Consider the following 17,736-nt stretch of genomic DNA (forward strand, 5'->3'; position numbering starts at 1 on the left):
CTTGAAATGGAGAATATGCATTTGAATTCATATAGGTCAGAAGAACTTGTTCCATAGTCCACAGCATTTGGTCTTTCCAGAAAGCCAGAATATTCAAGTCTTCTTTTGTTTGTCCATTGTTAGTATCAAAATCAAATCAAAATCCTTAGTTTCTTTACCTGTAATCTGAGCACAGTGTGAATAACATCCTTTGAGGTAAAGACATCTGTCACTATCTTTACAGTTCTCTGGGAAGTTAGGCATCATTGCTAGACATCCATTCTTGTCCTGAGAAAACATTGCAGAAGCAGCTTTTCCTGTTAATATGTGTCCTGCATTTTACAGTTTTGTTAACCAGCTAATTTTCAAACTTTATATATTTCTATTAATTTAGAGGACTAGTCTGTTACTCATTCTCATTTTTACTTCACCAGATTATCAAGAAAAATATCAAGAGCTGCTTGAAAGAGAGGATTTGTTTCCATATTATGAAGAAAATGGAGCAGATCTGTCAGGACCTGGAGAGCTGTATGTTTTCTTTTTTAGTGATTTTTTTTTTTTTTAATATGTTATTTTTACTGTGATAGTGCAGACTTAGGGTTCCAATGTTGACAAAAGTGAAAGAAACTAAATAATGTAATTGTTACTTAGTTCTACAGTGGATTTATTTTGGTTTAAATTGATTTTAATCACAGAAGTTTGAAATCTATCTATTTCATGCTTATTCTACTGAGTATGGTAATTACATTTCAGATGTTTATGCATGTGTACAAACATACTTCTGCATTTAAAAAAAAATTTGCAAGCAAAATGAATCACCAAGCCTTCAAGTGTTTGCAGTGAGGCAACCTAAATTTGTTTGATTGACGTGCATGAACATTCCAGCAAGATATGATTACTGAATTTCCAGTGTCTTTCAAAGGGAGAAAGTGTTAACTTTCTCCCCTCAGCCTAAGTGCTATTCCTTCAATTAAAGGGCTACTCAGTATTCCTGTAGAGCAAGAAAAGCAACCTGAAGGCAAAGGGAGAGCAATAGGTGAGAATATAGTCTAACTTTTTGGCATAAAATAAGTGGAAGAAATATGGTCTAATATAAATTGCCCTGAGCTTTATGCTCACAAAGGAGAACCTTCAGACCATGATTTGACACTCAAGAACATTTTCAGTGTTGCTTTTAAGTGTGATAAGAGTGCAAGCCTGCGTCAGTATTTTTTTAGTAAATTAGGAAACTTTTAGTTTGTACCTAGCTATGGGGAATGTCAAGACCTTTGGAAGATATATTAGAGATGTCATCAGAAATCAACAAGCTCATACTGAAGGGGGGAAAAAAAAAAACATGTGAACATCTGCTTAGAAGAAAAACGCAAATTGGAAACAGACAGCAGTTAAAAAACACAGCAAATCCTAAGAGTGACATGTAGAACACTGAGTCAACCTTCAATCAAGGTGACTGTAACCTTATTTGTTGAAGGCTTAAGAAAAGCTTAGACAAATGTCTGCTGATTCTCTGTCAGCTATTTCTCATGACTGACATGAGGGAGGAGGGTTCTGTGTGAGGGCTCTTTCTTATGAAGGCTACACTTCTACAAGAATGAAGGAACAAATGAGAAATACATAGATTGTTCCCTCAATGCATAACACTTTGAAGCAAAAAAACTTTTCTTACACATTTTCTACGGCCGCCTTTTACATATCAACAAACAGGAATGCAGAGTCTCTGTGTTTAATGTATTCTGTCTTTGAACAAGGATGTTGAACAATCAAAATATGTTAGTAGTTATGGTTTTTTGTAAATGGATCAGTACATATGCATTTGGGAAGCTTGGTTTTCATTATTGCATTTTCTATCAGCTTGGGAACTATTTCTGTCTTTTAATCTGGGCAGCATACGATAATCTAAAAAGGTGGCAAACACTGTAGGTATTTGTACCTATTTGTGCTGCTTTGAGGTTTCTGTTTATTTGTTTTCCTAGTACTCATTATTTTTTACTTTTCATTCCTTTTAAGAAAATGTTGTAAATAAGTCATTTATAAAGCTTTTTTTTATTCTAGACATCTACACAAATTCTAAAAATCTGTTGGCTCTGAAAATCTGTGTGTAAACTTAACAACCTTGGTGATTTTTTTTTTTTCCCCTGCAGGTATTTTGATGAGATTGATGATGAGATGGATCCAGAAATTGAAGAAGCATATGAAAAATTCTGTCTAGAATCAGAACATAAGAGAAAACAGTGAGATGTTATGTATTAATGTTAGTTTATTTAACTATTTTAGGTTTGCTTAGAGTGAAGGGGGACACAAAACATTTGTACCAAAATGGGAAACTTGAGTTTCTCCGAGTACTAAAGTTATACAATTTCCATTTTGTTTAACAGAATCTGCCAAAAATTGTAAACTTACGCCCTGTAACTTAAAATGTTGTGTATATATCATAGTTTATTTTGTGAAAAAATGTTTTTTTGAACAATGTTTTGGCTGCAATAAAAATTATTTAGAAGTTATAATTGAAATTAAAACTTAATGGGGATATGTCCCATAAAACTTCCCTTGAGGAAGTAAGGGAAAGAATAATGATCTGAATTTGCTTGCTTGTTTGCTTTAGTATATATTGGGATTTACTCATCCTGTTTACCATTTACAATATATCTTGCATTTACTTCCTCCACTTCCCCCTCAAGAAGAGTATGATCCAAATAAGAAAGGAAACATTTTTTCTATATATCACAATCATGAAAAGTGGCTTGTGAAAATTTTGTGTGTGAGTTTTTGTTTTGTTCATTTCCTTTTTGTTCTTCTTTCAAAACACACATGGCTGAGGCCGGGACTTTTCTTTTTTCCTGGAATAAATATGTTACATGTTGATATGTGAAAAAGCAAGCAGTATTTTGGAAGTGAGGTGCTTTCAAGATCTTTGGTTCAGATAAGCTTATGTTCAAACCTACAAGAAAAAGCTATTCTGTAATTTGTTGTGTTCTTCAAGGTAATAGTAATACAGTTATGTTCTAAACCATGCTTTTCAAGAGTATGTGCAGTGCTTTTTTTTTTCTTTTTTTTTCTAGTAATGTATCTAACATGTCTAACCTTTTGCAACCTTTGTAACTTTCTTTTACTCTTCTAATTTTATGTAGTTTGATTTCATTTTGTAGTTGGAGTAAATTCATATATTTCATAAATGTTAACATTCTGAAGCCAACTGCTTTTTTTTTTTTACTCCATATAATCATGTTAGTTTTCCTAGGATACTCCATTGTTGTTTTTGCCAAAGTTGGTTGGACTGTTTCCTGTTACCTGTTGCTGGTTAGACTTGAGTAGAAATCCCTACCAAAAACAAACAGAAGTATTTCCCAACATTTAGCTACTCTAAAGAACACGCATTGTAAATATGCATGTAAATAATTCTGATAATATTTCACTGTTATTTGTTTGGTTAAGTAAGTTGTGCATCTGCTAGTAGAGTAAGCAGTGACTGTTTTCTGGATGTTTATTTAACATACTTATTTAGGTTGGAGTTTTGGAAAATAAAACTTTAACTAGCTTAATTTCCTTTGGTATAATATCACTACCTTGTCTTCTTGCTTTAAAACAAAAATGATTTTTTATCTTCTATTTCTCCTTCACTGAGCACTCCTTTCTCTTCTTCAAAGTACACAATTGCAGAGATGATTATCTTTTGATTCTTCCTGGAAAAATAAAATGTATCAAAATGCAGTGTGTTCATAAAGACTGTATTAGCATTCCAAAGTCTTTAGACTAAAATTCAGAAACTAGAAATGTGAAAACTAGATGACTTTCAAATATGTATTCTCTAAGTTGAGCATAATTTTCATACAAAGCTTTTAATCTGAATACAGGTCAGACGTTCTGCTGGCTTTACAAGCAGATGTCTTGTGAAAATTATATTTATTCAGAACTTAAAGTCCCAAGGAACAAGCTCTCATATATGCTTAACAGTAAAGTAACAGTGACTCAAAAGGACTGTGCTTTACATGCTTAGTTTTGCATGATTTGTGGTGAGTCTTCTTTTTCTCTAAGGTAGCTGTCAGCTCCAGATGTACAGTCAGCCTGTAGAAACAGTAACTTTATGAGTAGATAAGAAGCATGGCAAATCATTGGGTAAAAAAAATTCAGGAATTAGGAATTGTATGTATAGAGAGCAGCTCAGGTCAAGTTTGCAATACAAGTTTTTTCTTCCACTGAAAGTACTAAAAAAATCATAAAGTGAGACTTCTGTTCAAATGTTCAAACTAATGTGGATGTTTATGGTCTGTACACATGACCTTTGTAAGTGCTTTCAGTCTTTACTGCAGCAGGGGAAAATTGGTTTTAACTCTGTCCTGCTGTGAAAGGAAAACAGGATAATCTTTTTGTTAAACACTTAAGTCTTTCCCACTTGTCTTGAATCTCACAGAACTTCAACACAAGGTAGTGAATGTGAGAGAGCAAAAGCAAGCAGCAGATGTGTCAGGATGCCCATTGTTCGTATATGACAGACATGAATCATGAGAAGTTTAAAGGTTATTTCACCTGAATTTTAGCATTTGCAAATTTCAAATGCACTGTGTGAAAGTGTTTCTCATCTACAGGTTTCTGAATAATACCTTGAAAATGTAAAATCTTTCAAAAATATGTATTTTCTTAATGGCATAATGGTGAAGCACAGAAGCATGGAAAGCAAAATTTGGGGGAGATGTGAAGCGAAGCTCTTTAGCCCTGGCTCTGAAAAGAAACAGGCTTCACATTTGAATTTGAGCATGAGACCCAGGCTTGCAGATGAGTAAAAGTATGCACACCATTTCCCACTCTTGACAAATTAATTATGATTTAGCAAAAATATTTAGTATTTGAAAATCATACTTTGTTTAAAGTAATTTCAGAATGGGCTGCAAGACTTGCTGCTTTGCATGTGCTTTGCTGTTGAGTGACATTAATATCCAGAACTGAAGTCAGCTTGTTCTCAGTATTTTCCTTTGAAATCTGCTAAGATGTTCTTGCTACTGGCCTTTGGCCTTTTTTTTCAGAGATAAGGTCACTGGGTTTTAACTGTTGGGTTCTAGAATAATTGTACCACTAGAGAGAAGCAAGACTGGCCCAATCAGGTATTACAGGTATCAAAAACTGCACATAGCTAGGATTTTTCTTTTCAATAGAATAATCTGTTGTGGCACTGAATGTTAATGACACTCGGTCTGGTTTGTAGTAGAAATCTTTATTTCTCACTGGGACATTACTTCCTTATCATATTTTGCCTTTCCTGTCTACTATACACAACTCATTGAATTACTGACAGCTCAAGTTTGCGACTTCTCTGTGGCTGAATTATGGTCCTAATCATACAGTTGATTCCTGTGGATCATTAGTTGATACAGGAACAGAAAATGACATTGCAACCAAAACTCAGGGAAGATACACTATACCCTAGACTGCTGATTTGCACCTATACTTCAGCCTGTGTAACCTACTTCCAGCATTCCGATGCTGAGGGTTCCAACCAGAGCAGTGGGACTGCCAAATAAAATTAAAAAATAAATAAATAAATAAAAAAAACAAAATACAATGCATCATCCATATATAATATTCATAACTCATTCATAATCCCAATATATACTTTGAAACTTGCTTCAGGCAAGTACTGAACAGAATAATACTCATTTAAAAGTGGTTTTATGAATAGAACCAGGTTATTTTGATGCATGGCTGTGTCAGCAGCTACTTTAGTGGGTGTTGATCTAGTATCTGTCAAGAATGGCAAGTTGAACTGAATGCATTCAGTCCATGATTGCACTGATCTGAGAAACCTGTGCTTCCCTAAGCAGGGAAGGGATGATCCTTGCAGCTAAGAGAGACCATATGGACTAGTGTGGATCATCAGCTGTATTTGTTAGATGCTGGGAGTTGGGGGACTGATAATAATTGTCACTTAGCTGCGACCTGTCAATCCACTTAAAACAGCTTTGATTAAACTGTAAGTATTGGTGGGGGGTGAAGGGTGTATCAAATAGTCAAAAAAAAAAAAGGCAGCTTAAAATTGTCATCATAATTTTATGGCACCATAAAATTGTCCTTTGTCATCTTGGTCTTTCTCTCTGTTCAGAGAGGGATTCTACTGCCCAGTTCTAGGTACAGAGCTGTGTGTTGGCTCACCCTGCCCTGTGACGAGTGAATGAAAAGGAGCCGTCACCAGAGAATTATTTACCTGCAGTCTGTCCCCGGGCTGTGTTGTAGACGGTCGGTCTGCCTCCTGGTTTTCCGGAGGTGAGGAATGAATGCCCAGCTGCTGAGCTGTGGGCGTTGGAGGGCTGCGGAGCAGCGGCAAGGGGCACCTGCTGAACGAGGGCACTTGGAGAGCCTCGCTTACAGGGAAGCAGGAGACGCCTTTGTACTGGAAACTTATTTCCCGAGCAGCAAAAAATTACTCCCCCGTTTTCAGCAAATAAACATTTTTAAACTTACACTATGTGCAGTTTTCTTTTATTATTTTACAGATGTACCGAATGCGCTTTCTGGGAAAGACCAGGAAGGCGCGGTTACCTCAATGACGTTTGGGGCTAGGGAGGAGCTCGAGAACGGGTCGGGAGCAGATCAGGAGACGCCCGGGCAGAGCTCGGCCAGAGCTCGGGCAGGGCTCGGGCGGGAGTTCGGGCAGAGCTCGGCAGGAGTTCGGGCGGAGCTCGGCAGGAGTTCGGGCGGAGCTCGGCAGGAGTTCGGGCGGAGCTCGGCCGGGCGTTCGGGCGGAGCTCGGCCGGAGCTCGGGCAGGGCTCGGGCGGGAGTTCGGGCGGAGCTCGGCGGGAGTTCGGGCGGAGTTCGGCCGGAGTTTGGGCGAAGTTCAGGCTGAGCTCGGCAGGAGCTCGGCCGGGAGTTCGGGCGCTCGCCCCGCCCTGCGGTTCCCGCCGTGCGGCGGCGCGGCCGCCTCTTCCCAAGCGGCCCCCGCGGTTCTGACTCGTTGTCCGCCGCGATGGAGGCGGAAAGGCTGATGGTGCTGTTCGAGGACGACTCGGTGGAGGTGCACTACGCAGGGGGGTCCCGCTTGCTGCTGTCTCCTTGCGGCTCCGAGTATCTGCACGAAGCGGCGCTGCCCGCGGCCGCCCACCCGCTCCAGCCGGCGGAGACCACCCGCCAGCGGGTCGCCTTCGCCGTCAGTGCCTACCGGGTATGCGGCGGGCAGTGCCTCGGGGACGGGAGCGCTGTCCTCGGGGGCTCCTGGGCCTGCCCCGTCCCGGGGAGCGAGCATCCATCCATCCATCCATCCATCCATCCATCCATCCATCCATCCATCCATCCATCCCCTGGGCAGTGCCCGGGCTGCCTCCCTGCTCGGCGCGGCCGGGGGACACGGCCCAACAGGAGTTCTTGTTTCTCTCTGTGAAAAAAGGAGGGGGTGTCATAGCCTCAGCTCCACAAAAAGTATGAATCAAAATTAAATTTTATCTCTGCATGTAAAAACTCGTAATACGGTGTGTTCTTCTCTGCACTTCAACAGGAACAGCTTCTACGAGCGCTAGATTTCCGGAACGCGTTTTCTTCTCGCCCGTACTTGCCTTCACGTGTTATACCTCCAGAAAGAAAAAAGGTGGGATTACACATTACGCATGTAATGCTTTCGTAAAACAAACTTTTCTAGCGGATTTAATATAATGGCACATGCGTGTTTGTGAGTACAGGCGGTGGAGATCTATCTAGTTCCGTTTGACTAATGGAGTTGTGATCTTTCTTAAATTACTGCCATTTCAAATTACAGTTTTAGCTGTTACTTAGACCTCTGTAAATGCATTTTCTTTTTAGAAAGAAATACTAAAATTAATTTATTCCTATCAAGGGTAAAACCTAGTATTTTGTGTTACATTTTGGCCGTAGAAACTTTTCAGGAAGGTCACGGTGCTGCAGGATGGTGTTTTCCGAGCTGTCAGATCTCCCCATTGTAGCACCCGTGTGAAAATGCTTCAAGGGTCTGTGAGAAAAATAGAGCCAAGTGTGTCTCTGTGGGAATGGCCACTCCAGGTCAGACTGAACATACATGCAGAGACCAATTTAGCATTTCTGGAAGCTTTGCTCCAGATCAGCAGCTCTCTGGATGTTCCCATTGAATATGAGTGTCTGCACAGCATGGTGGGAATCTTAAGATGACTGATTAATTGGGTGAGTTTTAAAGCTTTTAGACTCACCCTTCATTGCTGAAATCCTTCGTGGTGATGTTTAGCTGCCTAAAGCACTGTCACTCAGTGTTACTATATACTTAATTAAGAGTCACCGGTCCTTACTAGTTGTGTAATCAGTGCAAAGCACAGCAGCAAAGACCTGATGCTCTGTTCTTAGCACTGAGGAGTAAGTTCCGCTTTTTCCTCATACCTTGAAAGATCTTGCTCTTTTGGAGGCTGGCTGCATTTCTAGGCTGTTTTTAACTTACAGCATCCCTTGTGACTACCTGCTTCAGGATGCTGAGGGATAACTTTCCTAGGCCACAGCAAGCATCTTACCATGCTGGTTGGATTCTCTCCCACAACCCTCTTTTGTTGCTTTGGTTTCTTCCCCCTCAGTCTGAGAATAACTCCTGCTTTTCTTAAAGCCAAAACAGTCTTTTTAGAACTCCTGAGATTGTCCTTCTCCAGCAAATTACTGTCACAGTATTGTTCTGCGGCTTTTATCAAACAGTGCCCATGTCTTCAAGGCTCTTGCTGTTTCCCACACTCCAGCAGCCTACCATAATGAAGTAAGTGTTAGTAAGCTTTAGCTCTCATAACAAATTGTTGATAAGCCTGACATGTCAGCCCAGGTCCTTGCAGAGTTTACCTGAGGCCTGAGGCCTGTTACTACCAGTGACAGTACTTTGATGGGCACAAAAACACCAAGACTGCATTACTTGCCTTATGCTTGAGTTCAAAACAGCTCACTCCTGTGGTGTGCTCAGGCTCTTTTGGCCACTCCAACCACCCACATGTCTGGATAGCTCCATGAGGGGGATCTCGTCAGTGGTCTGGCCTGCTCAGAACTGCAGCTGGTATTCAAAATGCAAGGTTAACTGTGAATATATATTCAGTGGTATCACTATATGTTCAGTTTGCTCTTGTTCCATTCCTAGAACTTTTAAACATTTCATACTGATTAAACTGCTGGTGAGCACTGAGTGTGTTTTCATGGGAGTGAGAATTACAACACCAGAATCCTAGCTGGTGGCAGTCAGCTTGGGGCCCATCCTCCTATATAGAGATATACGTATATAACCCTATATAGCTAGGATTGCCTTTTGTCATTGAGATCACATTATGTTTATCTCAACTGAAGTTTTACCTGCGGCCTTGTCATGTGAAATTTATTATATTTTAGTGTCTTTTAGCAATTGTTTATCAAATTCACTGATAATTGCTATGAACTAGATAATTTGGCTATTCTCTCCCTTGCTTCTGAAGAACCCATTGGAAATACAAACATGTACAGTTGTGCGTAGTCAGTTGTCCATGTACTTCACTAATTTATGGCTGGATTAAATTAAAACATTATTGCTATAAAGAACTCTGTTAGTATAGGAGGAAGCAGATATGAAGATTATATGTTTGGCTTCCTCTGAGTTCATACATGCAGATAAATACAGAGCAACATTTCCTGCCATACATCACCTTTCAGAAGGTTTTAAACGTAATTTAAATGTAAATGCTCCACTGCAGTTTCTGGGAGGCTGGTCATTTTTATCTTGCTGAACATTCCAATCCTCTTTCTTTTATTAGATTCTTCTCAGTGATATCTTAGAAATTAAATGGCCTGACCCTGTGACAACTGATCTGACAAGATGTTTAGACAATGGCAGTGTGAAGATCTCATCTGTGGATGGCTATGCTCACCTTTACTTGTCAGAATTGCAGCAAGAATTTACAGTGGAGTTCTTATGCAAAGTCAGCCAGTCATCTGCAGCATGCTCATGCTCCTCTGAAAAGAACAGCAGCTACCAAAGCAGAGAACAGTATGGAAAACCAAATAAAAATTCTGCTGCAGAAGTCTCATCAAAACAAAGAAGAATAGAGAATAGGAATAAACATGGCTGTGCTGAAGGTAAATACAGGCAACCAACCAAACCAAAGGACCAAAGAGATGGAGATGGAGTCCCTTTGTTCCACACAAATTGTTCTTCTGAATATGCATGGGTTACACAGCGTTGGAGTGTTTCCTTGTGCCCAGAAGAATGGAAATACCCTTTGTCCTTGGCTCTGAAATGTTGTAACTTAGATACTGTGGAAAATGTAATGAAGACATATGAGAAGAATAGCTGTACAGATGTTGAAGGTGGTGTTTTAGCAGACCCTGAAACACATGAAACAGTTTCTTGTTTACCTACAGCTTTGTCACTCAGCTGCAGAGCCCCACATCTACACAGGTAATTTAAACTCTTTACTTTGCAGTTGTTAACATACTCTTTAAAATTCTGCAGTTTGTGACTTCAACTTCTAGAGAAATAATTGAATCCTAGCTATAAAAAATAAAGTTTAAAATTACTATCAGTAATTTAAAATTACTACTTTTTTTTAGGAACTTCTTAAAATGTGACATTGTACCCAACCAACATTCTGTAACTCAGCATTCTGTAACCTACTGTAATGAAACTCTAGTCATTAGTTCAGATTAAAAAAAAAATATTTTCTGACATGCTGTATGAATATGTGAATGAAAAAGAGGATATTGTAAAAAGAAGACAGGTTTTATATTGGGGTGGGTTGGTTTTTCCTCTTCAGTTTTGAAAAGATAATATTTCTGAGGTGTGCCAGTATCATATGTTGTCTGTCAGCATTACAAAAAATAACAATAAAAACATTTGCAGGATTGAGAAGTTTAATTTGGTAACTAGAGTGGATCACTAAGGAACTGGAGGACTCTGAAAATATGTGTCACATCTTTTGAATAAGTATGCATCCATCAGTTCTAGGTTGATTCAACAGAAATGATTACTAGCAAATACATACACACACAAAAGAACAACCAATATATGGACTTAGTGAGGCTTTCGTTGTATTTTACACACACAGGTGGACATTCTGTGACTTCTTTCAGAATGAAGACATGGAGAAGTATTCATTCCCTCAGCTAATTCAAGTTGTTTGGTGCCAGGGTGTTTTCTACAGGTATGTAGGAGATCATCTGTGTTATCTGGAAGATTTTATTTGTATGGGAATTAAAACCTAAAATGACATGTCTTACCTTGTCCCTTTCTCACTCTCTGAGAAACAAAAGATAATCTTCATGTCAGTCTCTTTGTTTCTGCTGTTTTTTCATGGGACTTCACATTTTCTAGCAGGTGTATTATCAGGTCTGAATCTGAAATCATGTTTAAGTGATCTAATTATCTGATTTCTCAAAGGTTTACTGGACAGCTGGAGTTCCCACAGATTTTGCTTACAATAATGTACTTGGTTTCTTTGCAAATTAGTTTTCGCCTTTTGCTGCTGAAGATTTTATAGTTTAGAAATGTTTGTCTTGGTGACCTACATAATTTGCATGTTCAGCTGTGAGTTTTCCTGGCAAGTCAACTTGTCCATATGGTTAACAAAAAAACTAAAACAGACAAACAAACAAAAGAAAAACAAACAAACAACCCCACCCCCCACCCAAAAATTCCCCAAGCACAAGGCTTTCAAATCAAAATTGCTACAACTGCTAGTAGCACCTAAAAATCCTTGATAAAAGCATCACCGGTGTTTAAACCTTTAATCTTTCTGCTGAGTGTTCTTCATTTTCCTCAGTGTAGTTCCTAAATTTTCATCTCATCAAAAGAAAATGTTTAGCAACACTTCAGAGTTTTTTCAGAGCTTTTTTTCTCAATAAAGACCTTCAGCTTGTTCAGGAATTGTCAGTCTGGCAGTTTTCTATGTGCACTAGGTATGGCTGGTCTACTAAGAAAGTTGGATTTTTGTTTTCAGGATCTCTATGTGGTCGTTGGAATGAGCAGCTCTTGACAAATGCTTACTTCAACACAAAAAAAGCTTTCCTTAGCTAATTTAAATCCCGCTCCCCATGCACATGTACAAACAAAGAGCCTAGTAGTGTTAATATTCTGTGTTAAAAGAGATTATGGGTACATTCTGCTGTTTGCAAAACAGCAGAAATTTTTCACATGTGAATTGCTGGAAGTGTGTCTCTGCTTATTGTTTTCTTCAAGTGTAATAACCTGTTTTGCTTGTCCAGTGACACAGAATTTTAAATAATTGTTAAAAATCTTGTTATTTTTCTTAGATTTATCCATGGTAGGACAAACATCATAGAAATTTATCCTGGTGATGACTCATTTTTCAAGTCAGAGGGAGCATTTTTGGGAAAATATTTCATACGTTATGCAATCGAAAAAGGAACAAAAAAGGTACAAAATTATTTAAAAACTAGAACTATTTAAAAGGATGTTCCAAATTCCTTCAAGTTAGCAGCTTCCTTAATACATTTGGGTGTGTAGTCTGTGGTGAAGTCCCTACACTAGTGATTACTATAATGCCTCAATCAAGCCATAAGTCATACCAAAAGATGAGATTATTCCTTCTGTTTCCGAAGATATTTTTGTAAATTTTACACAATAAGAAAATTCTTCCTCATTGTAACACTTATTTTATCAAACTCAAGAGTAAGATTCTGCAGCAACCATTTCTTACTAATTTAGAAGTTTAGTCCTGAAGCTGGTATATGATTAGAGTTTAATCTCTTTGTACTCTGAAGTGTTTTCTACTGTACGAAGACAGATACAGGTTTTGTTCTGGCTTTGCTGCAGACCAGCTGTTCAGTGCTGGAAAAAGGATTTTGCCTCTGTGTCTGTCTGTTAAGTTCCCCAGAGGAGAGTTTTCTCAAGTGCTAATGCAGCACCTTGTATTTTTAAAGCAGAATTAAGGACCAGATTTGTACTCTCAGAACCCAGCCTTTAACGTGTAGTCAAATATTGCCACTCAGTAATGACCTGCAGTCTGCTGTCTGCAAGAGAACTTCCTGGTTCTTACTGAGTGTAAAGAAGCTGAATGGAATATTTCTTCACACAGACATAGGCTTAAGGATATACTTTTCAATGAGATATTTGTCTATGTTCTATGACTGATTTAATTGTGATTATAGTTGGCTTCTGCGAGGTTAGAAATTTCATCATTTGCTCTTAATTCTATTTTCATGCTCTGGTACCTGTAACTAACTCATCTTCTTTCTGCTCTTTACTCAGGTGGAAGAAAAGATGTATTCAGTGAGCAGCCTACCTCCAGACGTGCCAGGACATCCATACTCTATATCCTCCATTATTACTCAGGCAACCAAGTAACTTTACCTTTGTTACATTAATTCAGCTGATTTAGAAAGGACAGGAGTTAAAATTACACAAAATGCTTATTATTATATTAAGTATAAATATTAAAGGAAGTTATTTTAGCACTGAGGACATATCTAAACTTACAAAACAAAATTTACAAGTGCTTAGAAGACATAGTAGGAATTAAATGCTTAATACTTTGTGTTTTTTCTCTCCTCAGAATACTTCAGTACTGCTGCAAAACAAAACTGTCATTAAGTCATAATTATTATCTCTGCTGCTGGAAAGTGGTATGTAGCTGAAAATTTACAAATCTTGCAGTGTTATAAGGATGATTATACAGGCTGTAGGGAGTAGGACTTAATCTAGAGGGAAGCATAGTGAGTATATTCACAGAAATTGGAAGGCAGATACTTGGGAACCAAAAGCATGCATTTAAAAGTTATATATAAGAAGCCAGTGCATGATGAAGAGAGCTGGTTGTGATCTGGAAAAATAAGTGAACTAAAAATCTGGGCCAGATACAGACTGTTTGAACGATGTCAATAGCCTTTCTTCAAGTTTTTAATGTATTTGTTTGGTTCTAGGTATCTGAGACTGATGGACAAGAAATGTTGCCAGTTTTGCTACATGAAAAGGTTATTCCCAGCATAGGAAAACTGGTTGTGTACTCAGATCATAAAGTCCATGCTATTTTTTGGGATAGGATGACCCTGACTATGGTTTGGGATTTCAGGTCTTCCTATGATGAGATCCAGGTAATGTGTGACTTAGAGGAAGGACTATTCCTAAAACTTTCCATGAAAAAGTGTTAATAGGAAACTAATGAGAATACCAACAAAAGTTTTGATAAATACAATACCATACGAAACATAATGAAATACAAAAGTGAAAAAGAATTGAAAATTCTACAGGTTTGGAAACATTTTTACATGCTTTTAGAAGTAATTTATTCTTGAATAGCACGAAGCAAGAGTTGGGGTTTTGCAAGGTGTTTTTCCCCTGCATTTGTCATAGCAGACTATAGCAGATTCTATCCCTAGCAAAACACAGACTTGCAAGTTTTTAAGGTGGATTGTTCATAGATATTTCATTCTTAAATTGGCATATTGCTTTTTTGTTCCTTTGGACTGCAGCAGAAAATTAATATTTGGGTTTGTTTGTTTTTTTTTCTTCTAAGATAAATGAAGATATAGGCTGGTGTAAGTTAACTACTCTTGATGGGCTGCAGCAGCTAATACAAATAAGTCATCCTGGAGTCTATGAATGGTAATTCCAATTAATTGTATAATTTAAACAATTTAAATATAAAAGTTATTCTCTATAAATCCTCTTATATGAAGAAACAGTATTTACTGACAATATACTGGTAGGGATGGACCAAATATGTAACGATAAAAGCTCCATCTTACTTCTGGCAACAATTCAAGACCTGTGTGACTCAGGGCCACTGCATGCTGTGATGCCATTATAACTGTTATGGCAATGTCTTTTTAGAAAAATAACTGGAGCTGCAACTTGGCAGTTACTTCAGTGGATTAAAAAAAACTGAAAAAACAAAAGCCTATAAAGAGCTATATATGAACAGTACTTTATCCAATTTTTGCTTTATTACAGATATTGACCTCTGCCTCCAGATTGCTTTTTCTAATATGCCTGCTCTAATTACAGCCTCATTATGGGAATCATCAAAAGTTCTCTGTGCTGCATTTTAGCAAGCAGATACTCACAAAAACAAAAATTAACACTTGTACACTATAAATAGCAAATCATACAGCTTTGTTATAATTTACAATAACTGTATAGATCTAAATATGAAGAAGATTCTAGACAAAAAATGGCAAGGCAAGCCAGCAGAAAAAGCTAGATTTTGAATCAGAGGTTTTTCTTTCAGATCCAGGTGTATTCCTTAGTGCCTTCTGTTTCTTGCTTGAAAATGGAGTTTATTTCTCATAAAAATAACTATTTTTTTGAATTTTCATATTAACACAGGTACATCAGAACAGCAATAGAATGGTGCAGAAGTCTGAATGAAGGGAAAGAGATTGCTGAATATACTGCACACTCTGTAACTGAAGAAAATTGGTATTCATCTTTATCCCAAATAATTGACTATAAATAATGTTGAAAACAAAGCTTAAAAATATTATAAGCTTTGAATTTCATATCTTGCATTTCCTAATGGTCAAAAATGAAAGTTTATTTTAAAGTCCATTTATTTTGTATATGCTTTCATTTTTTTTTATTCAGTGTTTAAAATGGTGAGTTTCAGGTAAGGGTTGTTTCATTAAGCTTTGCCTGTTTTACTTAAAAATCAGAATTATGGTGACTTTGACAAAGGACAATTAATGTTACAAAGATAGTGTCTTGCAGTGAAAAGAAAAGATTCCAAACTAAGAAAGATAGCTTTTAACAGAACATCAAGCAGTCTATTTGGCAGTACTTTGAACTGCCAGATGACATTTCTATCTCTTGCTGATGTATTTGTCCTTTTTAATACATGCTACTGACCCAAAATTTACTGACATCATCTGCAAACATATTGGGATATTTAAAATGTGCTAATTGAGATCAGTTACAGTTGTGCTTGCTACTTAAATTATAGCAGATTCAGCTGATACATTTTATAGCTGATGAAACGAAAATTCTATCTATATTTATACATACTTGCAGCAAAGAGACTATTCTTAGAGCAGAGACCCAATTTTTGGAAACACAAATGAGTGACAAATATCAGCCATTGAATAGTGGTGTCAAAGACAGAGAAAATGCTTTTTTTCCACTTGGATTTTTCTGATCTCATTCTCAATATTGCTGAAAACTGTTAAAAATTAAAATCTGAAGTAGAAAATATCCTTGAGAATAAGAACCTTTTATAATACTAAATCCATGTAATTACCTTTATTTTCTTGGACAGGTCTGCTGATGCTGAGCTTGAAAAAATACAGAGATTTAATTGTATCCTTTTAAGAGCTGCAAAGAATTTTTTTCACTTTTATATTCTACTGTTTATCTGTGTGTTCAAATCTGCACTTTAGATCATGAAAGGCTCTCTATCCTGATCTTCCCTTCTCTTACTGTCTCACTTCTTAAATCAACCTCATTTTCTTACTTATCTTTTTTGGTTTATCACTTATTTTGTAGTAAAGATTAAAAAAAACAGTGTTGAAGTACAAAACTAAGATTAAAAGTCACCAGAAAACACAGCCTTTTAGCATGTATTGCATCAGTTCTCCTAAGAGTCATCTGCTGATCTGTTCTTGAAAGAAAAACAACACAGTTGCCTTTGGGCTTGTTGTTGCAGTACAGTATCTTTCTGTTTATCAGCTACCTTAGTATTGTTCTGTTGTGTTTAGCCAGCTCAAAATGTGCACTGTGCTGAATCTGCTTAAAGCCACTCTATAATTGTCTTTAAGCCAGTGTTCAATTCTACTAGTATGAAAAGTGCATGCTGTTAAACTGAAGTGTAACATCCGTTTTCTTTTCAAAGTAACTTTTGGATAAATTGAAATCTAAAAGACATTTTTCTATAAATGTTGTAGATGTTTTAAGTAATACAGTCCTTTTCTTTTTTTTAGCTGTATGTAATTACCATGGTACAAAATGTGAGACTTTGGCAGAATAATGAATACAAATGCAGAGATTAATGTTTCTCTTTAGGAGGAAGAGTCTGAATTTTTTTCTTAACAAAGTAACACTAGTTTTATTAGACAATAGCAACATTCTGAAAAGGACATCTGCTGCAAAATCCAATCCATCCGGTATGACTGTCAGAAAAAAAGAAAACGGGGGTGAGACGGAAGAACTTAGTGAAGGTTGCGTCTTGGAGGCTTTGGAAAAAACTTCTAAAGTCATTCAGGATATTGAATCTCTGCTTGCTGTTTCTGGGAAGTGAAGCCCTGTGTTCCATGTCCTCGTAGGAGCTGTCCCAGTCCGAGGGGGCTCCGAGGGGAGGGAGCGATGGAGGCTGGAGCCAGAGGGACAAGCTGCCAGTGTGTTCCTGGCGAGTCTGTCAGGTGCCAGCGCAGTATCAATAGTAATGCCATTGCTGTATTCGGTGTAGGCAAAGAGAACGGCTGAGATAACCGAGCACTGCTGTATAAATGGATCAGGCCTGACCGGACAGTGCTGCTTTAATGTATGAGTGCATATGTTTGAATCAATTTGATTGATGCATCGCTACTGAAATCACCAGGGTAGGCACAGGAAGTTTTCACTGTAAAAACGTGATTTTATTCAGATGCTTACACCAGTCTTAATACCGAATAAAATGTTTCCCAAATGCTTTCTATAGTGCTTTCTATGAGTACAGAAGTACTAAATTCAGGGCAGAAGACGCTTCTCTGCTCTGTGGTCTGTGAGTGGTGCACCATGTCTTTGGTGACAAAACATTAAACTCTTATCATCGATATCCCTCCCAGCACTTCAAGTGCTAACACCGAAATCCTGCATTTAATAATCCCGGAAACATTTCTCCCTGCCGATCGCGGCCGGGCGGGGCTGG

The 17,736-nt window shown here is 37.8% G+C and overlaps 2 protein-coding genes across 5 annotated transcripts in view; both read left to right on the forward strand.

Annotated features, from left to right (window-relative positions):
* Positions 1-3,518, forward strand: part of PAIP1 (poly(A) binding protein interacting protein 1) — a 28,370-nt gene extending 24,852 nt beyond the window's left edge. For all 4 annotated transcript variants that reach the window (XM_056514794.1, XM_056514795.1, XM_056514792.1 and 1 more), the window contains 2 exons: positions 414-507; positions 2,121-3,518. In XM_056514794.1, the coding sequence (XP_056370769.1) occupies positions 414-507; positions 2,121-2,214 (188 nt within the window). In that variant the 3' untranslated portion in view covers positions 2,215-3,518. The remainder of the gene's footprint in view (positions 1-413; positions 508-2,120) is intronic.
* Positions 3,519-6,582: 3,064 nt separating this feature from the next.
* Positions 6,583-17,675, forward strand: CZH5orf34 (chromosome Z C5orf34 homolog). Its single transcript, XM_056514796.1, has 12 exons — positions 6,583-7,127; positions 7,458-7,547; positions 9,697-10,340; positions 10,987-11,082; positions 12,191-12,314; positions 13,149-13,240; positions 13,453-13,522; positions 13,820-13,990; positions 14,413-14,501; positions 15,225-15,317; positions 16,150-16,190; positions 16,934-17,675. Exons 1-12 carry the CDS (start codon positions 6,933-6,935, stop codon positions 17,125-17,127), a joined length of 1,899 nt encoding a protein of 632 aa, XP_056370771.1. The 5' UTR covers positions 6,583-6,932; the 3' UTR covers positions 17,128-17,675.
* Positions 17,676-17,736: the final 61 nt, after the last annotated feature.

This window comes from Oenanthe melanoleuca, chromosome Z (genome assembly GCF_029582105.1).
Source record: "Oenanthe melanoleuca isolate GR-GAL-2019-014 chromosome Z, OMel1.0, whole genome shotgun sequence".
Lineage (NCBI taxonomy): Eukaryota > Metazoa > Chordata > Aves > Passeriformes > Muscicapidae > Oenanthe > Oenanthe melanoleuca.

Excerpts from the sequence above, each read along its gene's own strand:
- CZH5orf34 (XM_056514796.1), top strand. The coding sequence starts at position 6,933 with ATGGAGGCGGAAAGGCTGATGGTGCTGTTCGAGGACGACTCGGTGGAG. Across the intron at positions 14,502-15,224 it reads CATCCTGGAGTCTATGAATG|GTACATCAGAACAGCAATAG; the intron begins GTAATTCCAATT and ends ATATTAACACAG. Across the intron at positions 15,318-16,149 it reads TCTGTAACTGAAGAAAATTG|GTCTGCTGATGCTGAGCTTG; the intron begins GTATTCATCTTT and ends TTTCTTGGACAG.